The sequence below is a fragment of the Martes martes genome (genome assembly GCF_963455335.1).
Source record: "Martes martes genome assembly, chromosome: 4".
Classification (NCBI taxonomy): domain Eukaryota; kingdom Metazoa; phylum Chordata; class Mammalia; order Carnivora; family Mustelidae; genus Martes; species Martes martes.
The window spans coordinates 8755103-8770655 of NC_137891.1; the positions used below are offsets into that span (position 1 = coordinate 8755103).

General features: G+C 48.7%; 1 protein-coding gene across 1 annotated transcript in view; it reads right to left on the reverse strand.

Annotated features, from left to right (window-relative positions):
- Positions 1–3284: 3284 nt before the first annotated feature.
- Positions 3285–15553, reverse strand: part of TG (thyroglobulin) — a gene marked incomplete at its 5' end in the record, with an annotated part of 244264 nt that continues 231995 nt past the window's right edge. Inside the window, 3 exons of the mRNA XM_080800604.1 lie at positions 3285–3502; positions 4358–4551; positions 5842–5976. Coding sequence (XP_080656730.1) covers positions 3402–3502; positions 4358–4551; positions 5842–5976 — 430 coding nt within the window. The 3' untranslated portion in view covers positions 3285–3401. The remainder of the gene's footprint in view (positions 3503–4357; positions 4552–5841; positions 5977–15553) is intronic.

Genomic DNA, 15553 nt, shown 5'->3' on the forward strand with positions numbered 1-15553 from the left:
GGGGCTGCCTTTCTGAAACTAGCCCAGACAGGGGCTGGCTTTTGGAGCCTGGGATGCATACCTTCTCTCTGGCTATCACTTCTTCATCAAGATATGGGCTCAGGGGGCGCCTGGGTGGCTCAGTGGGTTAAGCCTCTGCCTTTGGCCCAGGTCATGATCGCAGGGTCCTGGGATTGAGCCCCACATTGGGCTCTCTGCTCAGCGGGAAGCCTGCTTCCTCCTCTCTTTCTGCCTGCTTCTCCGCCTACTCTAGATCTCTGTCTGTCAAATAAATAAATAAGTAAATAAAATCTTAAAAAAAAAAAAAGATATTGACTCAGGCCCCCTTCAGCTCAAACCTTCTAACTACAGTGTGTTTCCTCTTTGGTCACTCTTTTCTGCGAGCTGTTCCAGGCAGAGGCTCAGACAGCCTGGCCTTTGGATCCCTTATCAATCTCCCATCTATAGCTTTCTTGTGGACTGGCTTGTAGTGGGATGCCTTGAATGGACTGTTAACTACAAGGGCTTGTGAACTCTACTTCACTGTTTTCTGTTTATATACATTAGTGCCCTTAATCTGCAGGGCGGATTTGCAAAGTAGGCATTATTATTACAACAGGATGTTAAAATGGGATGTTTTCTAGCTCAGTTTTCAAAGACTGAGAGCAAATAGCAGGTGGCATCCGGTACTAGACTGTAGTGCAGGGCCAACAAAGGGGGTGGCCCAACCTGGTTCCACCAACATTAGACCATCCCCCACTCCAACCACGTTAAAGAACGTGAGTGGCCCATGTCCGGGGCTACTGGTGGTGAATTTGGGGTTTCGATATTGGTCGGGAGTAGAAATTTTATTATCAGGAAAACAATGAGTGATGCCTGAGGTTTGGTCCAAAGGCAGGATAAACTATACCTCTGAATAGAGATAATAGTATTTTAGTTTTCTATGAATGTGGGAAGAAATCATCATGAATTTATGGGCTTAAAACAATAGAAATTTATTATCTCACAGTTCTGTAGATCAGAAATCCAACATAAAGCTCAGTGGGCTAAAATCAAGGGGTCAGCAGGCTGCATTCCTTTTTAGAGGTTGAAGGGGAGAGGGCATTTCTTTGCTTTTTTCAGCTTCTAGAGGCTGCACAATCCCTTCCTCCATCTCTAGCACCAGCAATTTTGGTCCAAGTCCTTCTCACACTGACATCTCTCTGGTCCCCTCTCCTGCCTCCCTTCTTTACTTTTGAAGACCCACCTGGTAATTGTTATTACATTGTTGTTCATTGGACCTGAGTGGGTAATCACAGGTATATTCCCTATCTTAAGGTTAGCTGATTGACAACCTTAACTCCATCTTTGACCTAATACCCCTTAGGGTATAGCCTTAGTCATTCACAGTTTCTAGGAATTGGGCTATCACTTTTGGGGAGGGACATTATTCTGCCCACCCGAAATGGATGCTAAACTGAAATAAAAATTCTTCCAGCATACCCCTTGTGAAGTATTGCTCATCTGATAAACTTAATGGAATCCATTCTACAATGAAGTAAAATAAAGATCAGAGAAGTTCAGAGTGGGGTCCATTCTTACCTGTGCATTGGAATTCCCTGATGCCTGGTCCCCACCCACCCCCTCCAGGATTCCAATCTAATTAATCTGGGATGTGGCATTGGTACTGCGATTTTGTAAAAGGACTCTGATGATTCTAGCTGTTGGCCAAGGCTGGGAACCACTGGGCTAAGGGAATTATTCCAAGTCACTCCACTACTGTGAACTCCTGGCCCCGATCTTATTTCAAAGCCCCAACTAAGGTGTTGGTGGATGAGGAAACCCTACGCTTCTACCCTGTAAGAATCTCTCCATTCATTGCTGCTAACTGTACCCCAGCTTTGTTGGGACAGCAGAATGTCCAAGGAATATCCTCTAGGGAGTAAGTCATGTTTGTCTAATCGGATCATGGTAAGCCCATTCCCTATTGTGAGTGACTTGTCTAAAAGTAGGGACACAACACCATTACGGCCAATGAAATGTAAAGGGAATCTTGCTGGGAATTTCTGGGAAAGAAAATTTTCCAAGAAAAGAAAGAGATGCTTAAAGAAAGTCCCTCCATACCACGCCTTGTGTGCTTCAGTGCGGATGCCATCAGGAGCAAATGTGATGTCTGGAACAGTGGCAACCATATTGTGTCAGTGAAATGAGGCATCACCCATGTATGAAGACAGCAAAGATGAAGACCAATCCTAGGACCATCCCCCTCCTGGAGTACACTTCAGTTAAGGCACTGTAGTTGGGTGTTTGCTACTTGCACTGAACTATCCTGATTGATCCTCTAAGCAAATGAGAGGTTACCTGAGGTTTTCAATAGTTTCAGTAGGTTCTTCATGACACAGAGTTTGGCTGTAGACCTATCCGAAGTCTAGGAAGTGCAGGGAAATAGAGAAATCAGAAGACCTGAGTTGAACTCTGATTCTCCACCTCCCCCTTGTACGAATTTAGGCATGTCACAAGCCTTTCTGAGACTCAACTGCTACTTCTTCAAAATGGGGGAGATGTTCCCAACATATGAACAATTACTGAATTTTGTCTATGCTCAAATGAGGTGATGTGTGTCAACATATCTTCTGACATACTTTATAAATGACATGGAGGCTGTTAACCAGCTCTATCTGCTTTTACTTTGGGTTAATTCTCTCTCTCTTTCTGTGTGTGTGCATGTGTGTGTGATTAAAAGAGAGACAGTCTTAGATTCTCCTTCATGAGTATGTCCCTTAGAGAGGTAAATGATCAAATCCGTTGCTGATCTGGGAACCCAAAGCAACCTTAACTAGGGTAATAATTCTATCTCCTTGCCCCAAGCCTCTCACATTCAATCAAGTCCTATCAATTCTGCTTCCTAAAGAGTTCTCAGATCTCTGCCTTCCCCACCTCTACCCTCACTACCTGGATTCAGACCTCGTTGTCTCTTGCTTAGAATATTGGACCAGCCTAGTTGGTCTCCCACCTCCATTCTGGAACCTTCACTTGAAAATCCTTTCTAACACGCAGGTGGGATTGTATCACTCTGTGGCCTGTCCTCAATGGATCCGCATTTCTTGTGTTATTGTTCACAGCTGTTCACCTGCCTTTTTCTCCATCTATAGGGTAGGGTCTCTGCCTCCCTTGCAATCAGCACAGGACCTGGTGTACACAAAATGCTCCACAAATATTGGCTGGAAGGAAATGGCAGCCTGGGATTCAAGCCTTAGGAAGATCATTAAAACATAGTTTGGTGTCTCCCCGGGACTGTCTTGAATTAACAAATCTAAGTCACCAATGCTTCACGGCATGTAGACACTTTATTGAAAGTTAGTGGCTATTTTAGAGAATAAGATGCCTTGGGTGGCAGCCAGAGATGGGGTTGGCACGCTAGGCAGGAGGGTCTTAGAAGATGGTCACTTGGTGTAGCTCTTGGATCCTGGCCCTCCTGTCAGCCCAGAGTTAACCAGCCCATCGTCCTCTTCACTTTCTGCTGACAGCTCCTGCTTGGCTTCATCTGAAATAGAAGGGTGGTCCATTCAGATCAGGACTCCTCCATTGCCTCTTCCCCCTTGGCCCTAAGAGACCTCAGCCTCTGATGCGCCTTCCCTACAAATGTTCAATGGAGGGGCATTTCCAGGGGTCGGGCACCAGATTCATCACCAGGCTCTCGGGTCATGCTAAGAGTATAATAAGTCTTGGGTTTAACAGAGATCCCTTTGGCCTTGGAGGCTAAATGCAGCATTGATGGTCTAAAACAAGGTGGGCAAGGTCATTTTCTTGTTGAATGTTGCACTCCCATGTTTAGCCCCACAAAAAAATCATGTCATTCTGAAAACCTTCAGCCCCATCATCCACCTCCCCGGGAAGCCTTCTCAGACCCTCCCTCCACTGGGCTCCCACCGGCCTGGGTGCAGACTTCCATCACAGGGTGAGGACAGCTGAGAGCCATTCACTGGGTTATGTTACTCACTCCCTCTCCTCTCCTGGAAGCTTCTTACGGGCATTGCATTCGTTCTCTATTCCCAGTGCCCTCATTATGATTCGGTTTACCTCCTTAATACCTGCTCATCAGGAAGTGCATTTCAGCGGTAAGAGGTAATAATACCTACTTCTCCCCAGCTGGAAATCCCACCCCCAGACCCCTGGTGTCCTGGCTCTGAGGCTTAATCTCTCTGAAAATTCCCCCTTCAGAACAGGAAGCCCCCCAGACTGGGAGCTCCTCATGGAGAAGGGCTGTGTTGACGGCACTCCGTGACTCAGTGGCTCCGAGCACGCAACGTGAGTCTGCCGCACAGTGAGCTCAGTAGATGCTGCAGATGAACTACCCGCCCGCCCTCTGCCCAGCCCCTGTCCGCTCTGGCTTCTCCACCTGCTGCTGCCGCCTTCAGGGACTGGATGTACTTGGACCAGAAGGAGCAGTCAGCACTTTTGAGGCCCTGTCGATTGGGGAGCAGGACGCTGAGCTCCTTGTAGTTCTCCCCGCCGGCCCGCGGGATGAATTCAGGCCAGGGGGCTGCAAACTCAGGGGCTTTCCTTGAGAACTCATGCGGGTAGTTCGGATTTCTGGGAAAATGATAAGAAAGAAACATCCATGAGGGAAACATGGCTTTCCTTTTATCACTTGGGATCCCTTTCCACTTGCACTTGGTGTCCAAGGACCAAGTCCCACATCTTTAGGTGTCCAAGCAGGGTTTGGACTTGCCCGATTCGATTTCTGCAGCTGTGTTCTGATCTGCCACATTACAAATGCCTGAAAGTGGAAAGGCCCATTTCTGGAATTCACACAAGGTGACCACGTCCCCTTCCATCCTGGTGTCCTTCTATCTGGACACCACAGCCAGTCCCTGGAGTATCTCCATTTGCCCAAGACCTGGGCAGGAGGGTGGGCCCCGAACCAGGCCAACTTGTCTATCTCCTGTAAGCCATCTTCCCTATGAAGGTGAGGCCATCCCTTGTCATGCTCAGGCACCTTTCCACCCCTGCCACCAGCCCCTCCTCCCAGCCCCACCTGACCTCCTGACATTCACCAAATAAGCTGTTTCTCGTCCCTTCCACCCGAAGTGACTTTGCTTGTATGCTCCTCTCCTAGGCTCCTTCTACTGTCTGGCAACTTGTGTCTGAATATCCCGTTGTCTTTCAAGGCCCAGCTTCCATGTCACTTCCCCAGTGAAACATTTTCTAAATCTGAATTAAAAGAAGAGTCTTTCCACTCCTACAATGAACTAAATAAAGTTCTACTTTGCCCTGCGTTTAACTATGGTTGGGTTTCGGGTTTCCGACTGTCCGTAGGTTATGGATGATGTCTAGCAAAGAGGTAAAGGGGGAGACATGCTTGGAAGTGGGGACAGTGACTATGTCACTTGGGCTAGAATGGAAGTATGCAGGGATGCCGGGGTAGATAAGGAAGGGTCTCCAACATCTTCACTGAATTTGATCATCTAAGACTATGGTTCTTAACCTGGGGAGTTTGTGCCTCCCAGGGGGCATCCGGCACCATCTGATAGTTTGTTCTCACAGCTGGGGTGAGGTGCTACTGGCATCTAGTGGGTGGAGACCAGAGAAGCTACTAAGCAGCCCAGGCCGCACAGGATGCCCTCACCACAAAGACTTACCTGCCCCCACATCAGCAGTGCTGAGGTTCAGAAACCCTGACCTAAAGCCAGCGAATGTGGTTGAATAAGGCAGTGTGTGGGTGGAAGCTTCCCTGCACCAAGATGAATCTACACAGAGGTAGTTTGGGCTAGAAGAGGGGGACTGAGACAAGGAGACCAGTAGCAGGGGACCACTACATCTGGGGGGGTTAGGGAGGGAGGCAGGCGTGATGGCCGCAGTGGGCCCACATGGTCCACTCACCCTGATCGGATGAAGTTCGAAAAGAACTGCATGATTTTCAGTGACAGGCTTTTCTCCTCCAGAGTGAACCGCCCCTTGTAGGCAGGGTAGAAGGGAAGCCCGAAGGCGTACTGGACATCTGCCAGCAAGTCCAGGCTGAGCAAACACACAGAAACATGAAGAAGCAAAAGTTAAAGGAATAATAAACTACCAGAAAAGTCAAAGAGCTAAAACCCAATATTCCTCCCCAAATGAGGACTTTTCTGTCTTTATAGTTAAGATTCTGGCTTAGTACTTAGTTTCTTTAGTTGAGATTTGGTTTGGCCTTTAATCCAATGCCCCCTTGGAGCAGACTGATGACACATCTGCTGGTTGAAATGTACCCGTAGCTGAGCACTTACCTCTCCGGAAACAATGCCTGTAAGCAACTTCCCGAGAGGATGCTCTTTTGACCGGTCTAACCATGATACTTGTGGTGTCAAGAGAACGTTTGTCTGTTCAAAAGAGCCTGTGTTGCAAGCCCTTCTCTGCGTTAGCCCTTGATCATAGGACTTACACTCTCACACCTGTTCAAGGATGACATTCATCCACCTAGCCACCCCTAGTCCGGCACCTGGCACAAGATTGTTAGTCAGTTCATAGACACTATGAGTGAAATGAATAATAATAAGAAGCAGGCAGTCAGGAATAAGGGTGTGGAGGCCAGATGAGTGGTTGGAGTGGTCAGGGCTGGAGCTGGCACTGCCGAGACCAGGCCAGAGGAACCCGGGGCCATGAGGGTGACTGCTGGGGGTGTCAGAGTGGGAAAGCTGGAAGGGACTTCACTGTGTAGCAAAGAATTTGACTTTTCCCAAAGAGAAGTCAGGCCTTTGCACCTGTGGTCATACCTTTGTTTAGGGCAGAGGATCCCCACACTGAATTTTTCCATATATGTGGTTCCACTTGACAGCCTTAGGGTGGGGGCTGGTCATGCCAAAGACCATGTGACTTAGGGCCACTTGGTACCAGTGGACCTGGAGATGGAGACTAACCATGGGCAATGAATCAGTCAATTGCACCTAAGTAACAGGGCTCTAATAAATCCTCTGACAGCCAAGTTTGGTTGAGCTGCCCTGGTTGGGGCCACCCCATGTCCACTGTCACATACCAGTGCCAACAGAGTAACCCCCCTGACCACATAGGGAGGGGACTGTGGGGCTCTGGGCTTGGAACCCTCCTGGGCTCTATACCATGCCACTTTTCCTTTGTCTGGTCTCCATCCACGTCCTTTCCCTGTATCACCTTAACTTTGAGTACAGCAGCTTTCAGTGAGGTCTGTCTTCCTAGAAAATTATCAACCCAGGAGATGGTTTGGGGAAGCCCGTGCAATTGCACATGGTGTCAGACGTGAGCCTGGTCTTGTGTGGAGACTGACCCCTCCAACCTTCTAGTTGGCCCCAACTCATTGCAAGAGCCAACTCTAATTCTACAGATGAAGGAAACAAAGTCCAGAGAGGTTTCCTGACTTCCCAGAGGCATGCAGTGAATCGAACAGCAGAGTCGGATCAGGAGCGTGGCTAGGGGCGGGATCTAATGGAAGGCACCCACCCCAGGACCCCCTTCCCAGGTCTTAGGCCTCCCCACTTCCAAGCTGTGACCCCTGGCAAGTTATGTGACCTCCCCGATTCCCTGCTTCATCATTTTTGGAGCAGTTACATAATTAAATGCTGGCTTTATGGGGTCGTCATGAAGACCAGAATAAGACGGTCAATGTAGTGGGTGTTTGAAAGGTAAGGGGAGTATTCTTTCTCGTCCATCCTTCTACTTGCTGTGTAAGCAGCTGTCATCAGGCTAACAGCAGCATCTCAGGCCGGGGGCTCTCCGGGGTTGTCGTCCATGATGGGCAGAGACACCCACTGCACACATGCGCTGGGAAAGGGCTCAGGCTGGCTGGACTTCTGAAGGGTTCAGGGGCTGGAATTCCTCCTGGGACCATAAGCATGATCGCCAGGGGTGCATATGACTGTTAACAGGTCATAGAGGGAATAGCCTGGGACTGAGTCACTCAGCCCAGTCAGCTCGGTCACTTAGGGCCAGTGTAACCCTGGGTGAGTCACTTGACTTAGCTCTTAGTTCACTCATCATTAAATGCTAGGCTGGACCAGCCAGGGCATATGCAAACCAGTGACAAGTGCACTTCCAAGTGCCAGATAGTATTATGATCATGGTCATTATGCGTCAACACGGTTCCATGCTGGAAGGTGTCATAGAATGGATGGGAGACCATGTGAGATACACAGGGCTAAGAATTTCAATCATAGACAGCAGCATCCCTTTGCAACCAGCATCAGGCACCCTGCACCCATTTAGGAAAGGTTTAAACTCACAAAGGGGAGTAGGACAGAGCAGTGGCATCAACATTTAAACCTCCTCATCTCTGAGAAGCTGAGTTCCTTCCAGAAGTATTTGTGGTCAAGTCCAGAGCCTGCACTGGCCAAGGTCACCTGTTGGTCGCCAGCTCCACTCAGTCCCTGTTTCCAGTTGCCATTTCCTGAGCAGCTGTGCTGTGCCAGGTACTGGGGTAGGCCTTGGACCACCCACATTCGGGACCCACCAAGGACGGAAATGACATCATCTGTGTATTTCCCAGGTGATGACCCAAGGCTCAGAAAGTTTGCCACATGCCTCCAACACCGGAGAGCCAGGATCTGGAGCTGAGTCCCCCAGACCCTAAATCCTGCTCTCTGTCTACCTGTGGGCAGGGGCTGGGGATCGGTAAGAAGTACTAATGACCTGGCTTCTCAATGATGTTGTAAGACACAGAGGGAAAAGGAATACAGAGCAAAAAAAGGCCAGGAAAATAGAAGTTGTAAGGGCAACGGAAATCAGCCCTCGGGTACACTCTTCACCCCATTATCTCCACGGTCCTGAGAGTAGACATTCTTGGAGTAATTTGTAGAGTGTTTACACTGGAGGAAAGTATGCTCAGAGAGGCCAATTTCTCGCCAAGGCCCTACACTGGGAAGTGGCGATGCCAGACTCACGCGGAGCCTGTGATTCCAAGGCCAGCAGAGCCCCTGGCCTCACACATAGCCTTGGGGGCTGCCTACTCTATGTGAGCTGCAGAGGAACCGGGCAGCCCGACCTCAATAGGGGATGCCTGAGCCCTCCGTTGTCCCACCAGGTCTTGCTCCTTCCCCTGCGGTATGGAGGACGGAAGTGGTGTGCTTCTCAGAGGCCCTTCAGGGAAAGTGGCCACGTGAGTTTTCCACCACCGCCCTAAGAAATACCACAGAATGGCTCAAATCAACACACACATACTATCTCACAGTTTCCAGAGTTCGAAGGGCAGGCACAGGTCTCCCTGGGCTAAAATCAAGATGTCAGCAGACGTCGTTCCTTTTGGAGGCTCTGAGGGAGAAGCTGCCTCCTACGCATGGGTTGTGACAGAATTTGGTTCCTTGAGGTGGAGGACCCAGGTTCCTGTTTTCTCCCTGCTCATGAGCTGAAGGTCACTCCCAGCTCCTGGAGGCCACCATTGATGACTCCTTCCCTCTGCCCTCAAAGCCAGCATGCCTTCTCCCACACACTCCTCTCCCTCCCTCTGATGCTTTGAAGGACTCGGGTCCTTACATTGGGCCGACATGGATGATCCTGAATAATCTCCCATCTGGAGAGCCTTAACAACATGTGTCAAGTCCCTTTGTCATGTAAGGTACCACAGTCACAGGCGTTGGGGATCAGGACACCAACATATCAAGGGGCTGCATTTCTGTCCACTACAGCGGCCTTGTCTGCCATTTCTTCCAAAGAAAGAAGTAGTGTGGTGAACATGGTCCAAACCCTAGTTCAGTCACCTAATATCTGTGAAGGCTTGGACAAGATGCATGACCTTTCTGGACCTCAGTGTTCTCATCTGCAACATGGTGACTGGACCAATGCTTCCAAATAGCCAGGGAAGGGGAGCAATAAAATATTTCAAATCTCATGCTCAGTTTCTAGCTCAGACACTCATTCCTTTTTCCTCTTTACCTGTGAGAAACATCTGAAAACTTAAGAATGAGGGTCTTTAATCTGAGACTTCCGTTGTAGGGTTCCAGAGGGCCATGAGTTATATGTGAAACAGAGTAACACTGTATGTCAACACTTTCTTGGGAGAGCCTTGTAGCTTTTCTCATGTTCCTGAGATCTGTGCCAACAGTGTGCTGGTTAATAACATCAATTTAGGGTACTTGGGCTCAGTAAGTTAAGTGTTCGACTCTTGATTTTAGCTCAGGTCATGATCTCAGGGTCGTGAGATCGAGCCCCACATTGGGCTCTCCACAGGACAAGGAATCTGCTTGAGATTCTCTCTTGCCCTCTCCCTCTGAGCTACCCCCTGCACCAACAAATAAATAAATAAATAAATAAATAAATAAATAAATAAAACAATTGCCTTTTGCCAATTTCTATGGTGTAAGTATTCAACCTACCAAGGTGATACCACAGGCCTTGGGAGTTGGGGAAAGATGACCCTTGGGAATGGGCTCGGGTCACCTCCAGCTGTCACAGAGACCCCAGCAGGTCTGTGTGAGGCCCCAGCAGGTCACAGGGCACTGCTTTTGGGAAAAGACGGAAAAGACCTGGCCTTCCAGCTCATCAGAGCTGTTTAACTTAAAAGCCTGTTGTGTATGAAGACTTCTGCTTTGTTTTTTCCTTAGCAAGGCTGATCTTTATCAGGATGCTGGAGTTATTTCGAGCAGTTTAAGGCAGACATCTGGAGGAAGGGCAGCCAGTGGGAGCCGTGGAAGGGGGCATTTGAATCGGAGGACCCTGGGCCCTGGCTCTGAATCCCAGGACTCTCTGGAGGGAGAAGAGGGCGTTCGGATTCCGTGGCAGCAGGAGGAGACGAGGAAGAACACTCCAGGGACAAACAAGGTAAAAAGAGAAGTTTGTTAGCTGATTGGCCATGGTGGGGCTGACAGTTCATACTTATCGATCTGGGGTGCTCTGTCCTAGGTGTGATCACAAACACCCACCCCGCAGCAGTCGCGTGGGTCTGTGGTCAAGCCAGTGGTACTTAGCTTTTACTTGTCACTTACTGTCTTTGGTAAGAATGCTCCAGTCAGCCTTTCCCTCAGCTGACAGTTACTTGCCCCAGGCTCAGCCCAGGTCTGGATCTCCTCCTTGTCACATGTGGTGTGGGGATGAGGAGAGCTCCCTGCCCAGGCTGGTAGAGCTGGGCTCCAAGCCCAACACCTCCGCTGACTCTCTGAGCCTTGGTTTTCCTCTCTGCACACTCTGATCATCTCTGTTCAGCCTTCCGCATAAGATGCCTGGACGCTCCCAGACTGTAGTGGATGGAAATCCCTCTTGACAAACTGCCGTCCATGGAAGAGCTATGGCTGCTGATGGTGTTGGAGATGCTACCGTGAGCCAGAGTATGGGAGGAACTGACTGGCCACGTCTTGGGGATGACTGTGTGTGTGTGTGTGTGTGTGTGTGTGTGTGTGTGTATTTATGGGGGCACAACGCCAGACGTCAGAACAAGACCTCACCGGGGCCCATTAGCTCCCTGCCTGTTGTGTGTGGTGCTCTGAACAGGGGCTGGGGAGAGAAGAGGCTAAGTCAGCCATCTGGCACGGCTCACAGTCTCACAGGAAATGCCGAGAAGCTGACATTTTTAAAAGATGTTGTGAGATGGAGGATAGCTAGATATCAAATGCTGAGATTGTTTACAGTACCTCACAAGAAGAGAGAGAGAGGGATGGTGCCTGTCTCAGGCAAGGGCATTGAGAGGAGCTTATGGAAAGTCAGAGAGAGGAATTCCTCTCCGGGTTGACTTGTGCTTGAAAGACAAGTGGGAGTTTAGTGAGGGGGTTCGGGGGAAGGGCCTTGTGAGCCGGGATGCTGCTGTACCAAGTGGCAGAGGCCCCAAGTCTTGGGGTGGTCCTCTCCATTGAACTGAGAAGTGCACCATGTCAGAAAGTGAAATTGGGATTTTTCCAGGCCCAGGTAAACCAAAAGTTTGGGAACAACTTCCCTGCCTGCTGCTCGCTAAGGTCCTTCAGGCTCTGGTTGTGTGGAAGGTGTGAGAACCAAGGTCAGAGGAATTGAAGGTCACATCTTCAAGGAGATGAGGGAACATGAGCAGCTTCGAAGCAAGCAAGCTGCAAGCTATGTTTCTTCTAGAATCATTCCTGGAGTGGTGTGAGGAGGAAGGCTTGAACTGAGAAATCACGGGGTTGCTGCATTTGTCCAGGAGAGACAAAAGGGCTAGTTCTGCTTACATCATGCTCCCCAACCTTTCCACTGGGCCAACCTCATCGTCTTCAGTCCCGCTGGTGCGCACTCTAGGGAGGCCAGGCCTGCATTTGGACCAGCCTCAAGCCACTTTTCAGACATAAGTCATTGCACAAGCTCCTGACTTGAGCTCTGCTGCCCACACATCATTCATGGCCCTTTGGGGCTGATTAGGGAGCACAGTGACCTGAGAGGGGCTCCCCTCAAGGTGAGGAGAGCAAGCGGGGAGGTCGTTCTTACACTGATCGTGGGTTGAAGACCCCTGTGCTGTGGAAAGTCTCCCTGCTGCAGAGCATCTGACTGACTGACATGAGGGCCTGTAGTTCCAGAGACTTCTATCCCTGTTGTTCTCCCTGCAGGAGGAAGTTTGCTGACCTCACCCCCATAAAATATACTCCCTTTCTTATCTCTAGCCGGCATCTCTAAATAACTTCCTCCAACAGAAATCAGGAACAAGGAGGAATGGAAATCCTTCTGCTTCCCAGGCTTTTTTTTTTTTTTTTTGAGGGGTTGAGGCAGTGTTCCCTAACTTACAAATAGAAACCTGTGACTGCGCTTCTCTTTGGGCAAATCTAATACGGGGAAATTCAGATTCTGCCTATGAATTATCAGGAGGCAATCAGATGCTTTACAAATGGCTTTTGTTTTACAAAAAGATTCACTATGCAACCCTTTAAAAACCTAGCTCCCTGATTTACTTTAAATGATACAATTCCATCCTCAGTCCCAAATGAAATACCTGCGTATTTTCACAGTCCTGAAAGCCCAGCGAAGTTGGGTGGTACACACAGGTGAAGTCTCAGGGGACCTGGTGCATTAACTTGAATATTTTATTTGTTTTAATTTTTTTTAAGTAAACTTTACAACTAACACAGGGCTCAAACTCATGACCCCAAGATCAAGTGTCCATGCTTTACTGATTGAGCTGGCCAGGCACCCCATAACCTGGACATTTTATTCCCCACATAAAGCATAATGACCAGTGCTCTGCAAAGGCTGAATTTTCCTGGCCTGGTCCATCTATCCCCACCAGGAAGTTATGTGTTTACCAAGAGCCAGCTGTGTTTGTCTCAAACCTGTTGATGTCAGCTGTATCTGTCACTGTGATTATAGAACTTAATTAAATTAATTCAATAGCATGTGGATACCCCACTTTCCAGAAATCAAGCTGGGAATCATAGGCCATGCATTATGTTCATGGTTTTGCAAGAATCTCAAGGGGAGCGCTTTCTCTTTTTTTTTTAATTAATTATTTTTATTAACATATAATGTATTATTTGCCCCAGGGCTACAGGTCTGTGAATTGTCAGGCTTACATACACACTTCACAGCACTCACCATAGCACATCCCCTCCCAAAGGGAGCACTTTCCGACTCTAGGCTCTGACCCTGCACTGACGGACTCAAAGATGAATGCATGTTTCAGTGCACACAGAAACGATAACATGTTCAAGGTTAATACATCTACCTTATTCATGTCTTGTGAGTTCCCATCTTAACTGACTTTTCTGATGAACCAGCTGATCATCACCCTGGATAACAGGATTTCGATTCCACATTCTATTAAGAAAACCACCTGGTTCTCAGTGAGCTGTGATTTGAGTGGGAAAGAAAAGACCCCTTCTCTATCACTTGCCTTCTTGAAAATCTCCAATGCCTTTCCATCACACTCAGAAAAAATACTATCTCTTTGCCTGCCACAGTTTACAAACTCCTATGTGAACTACAGGACCCTATTTCCCCCCACATCTCCAACTACCCTCCCCCTCCTCACCAGACTCCAGCTCCCTGGCCTCCTTCTTTATTCTCAAACATGTCAAGCCTTTTCCCTTTCTCCTTCATAGGCAGTTTTCTGAACTTCCCCTGCTTACGATGTGTGTTTTGTCTGTTCTTTGCACCCTGTCCTTAGATGTTCACCACCCCCACCCCCTAACATAAGTTAATACTGAGAAGACAGGCTATCTCTGTCCATTGCTAGGATCTGGGGCATAGAAGGCAGCAGGCAAATATTTGTTGAATCCATGTTGGGAAGGACACATGGCACATGTCTTTATCACTAGATTGGAGTGGTCGGTTTTAGAAAATGATTCACCTCCGTCGATGTTGCCAGGCCAGTGGGCCCAACTCAAGAATCCAACCACTTAATATTTTCTTTGGTTTGCTAATTCCAACAAACTGCAGGAAACAGTCAACTGAAAAGATCATATTTTGAATCTGGAGTGTTAAAGGCCCTTGGAATGCACACACATGTCTAGAATGCAAATGTAGTGGTGTATAAAATGTCTTGAGTCTAGAAGTTATAGCTTTGTTTTCCAGGGTTGGGACAACATATAAAGGAAGAACATTACTGCCTCTTAAGTCATCTTGATTTTTTTTTTTTCTTCTCAGAGCCTTGTTTTTCCATAAGTAAAAGTTACCTTAATATTGAACATCTAGAATATGCCAGGTTTTTAACATATATCGACTTGAATCTTCATACTATGAAGTAGATATAACTATACCCATTTTATAGGTGGGTAAACTGAGAAAAACCTTGCTCAAATGTAGGCAGTTAATGAATAGAAGAGATGGAATTAAACCTCCCGTTGATTTACCTCCAAAGGGGGAGTTCTTCCTTTATGCTGAGCTGCTTCTCCCCAAATCAAAGAACTATCTGGCATCCTATATGGATGTGCCATCCCAAGAGCCCTATCCCACCCCCATTCCAAGGGGAGTTAAGACCCATCTCTCCGAACTGTCTTCCGCACTGTTAAAATGTGGGAATGAACCCTCAGGACTCTGGGATCAAGGACTCTGAAGGAAGGCCCTGACGGCCACACACCGTTCACGTACAACAACCCCCCCCCCCCACAGCCCCACAGTGAATTTCCATGGAAACTCTGAACTGGCACCAGTGAGCTTACGAGGAAGGGCCCCCACAGCTCCTCTTCCAGTGGCTGGCACCCAGAAACCACCTCCTTTGAGGTTGTTTTCTTGGGACCCGTCCATCTGCAATGTGGCTTCTTCCAGCATTACCCAGGAAACAGTGTTGGAAGTCGCCTCATAGCACTGGCTTTATGAGGGCAGTTAGCTGGGCAGTCTGCACGCACTCTCATTTAATCCTGACACACTCCTGCAGTGGTGTTATTATTAGTTCCATCACACAAATGAAGACGCAGAAGCTTTGAGAGGCTGTCACCGGCCCAGAGGCACGCATAAGGGGTGCACCTCAGTGGATCTGTCCATGGACAGGCAACGTCAGAGAATAAATCTCCCCTCCCGCACTTGCTGGGACCTGACTCCCAGGAGAGGGCTGGGGGCTGGGTCCCCCCGACCCAGGCTGACCACAGGGTCTGGGAGTCCTTTGGCCATGGGCTGCAGAGAACGGGGTGAGGGCTCCTCCAGAGAAAATACGGGGACCAGTGTGTCCTTTGGAAGGGGCTGGTTCGAGAGAAGGACTTCAACAAAGAATCCACAGGATGGCGAAGCAGGA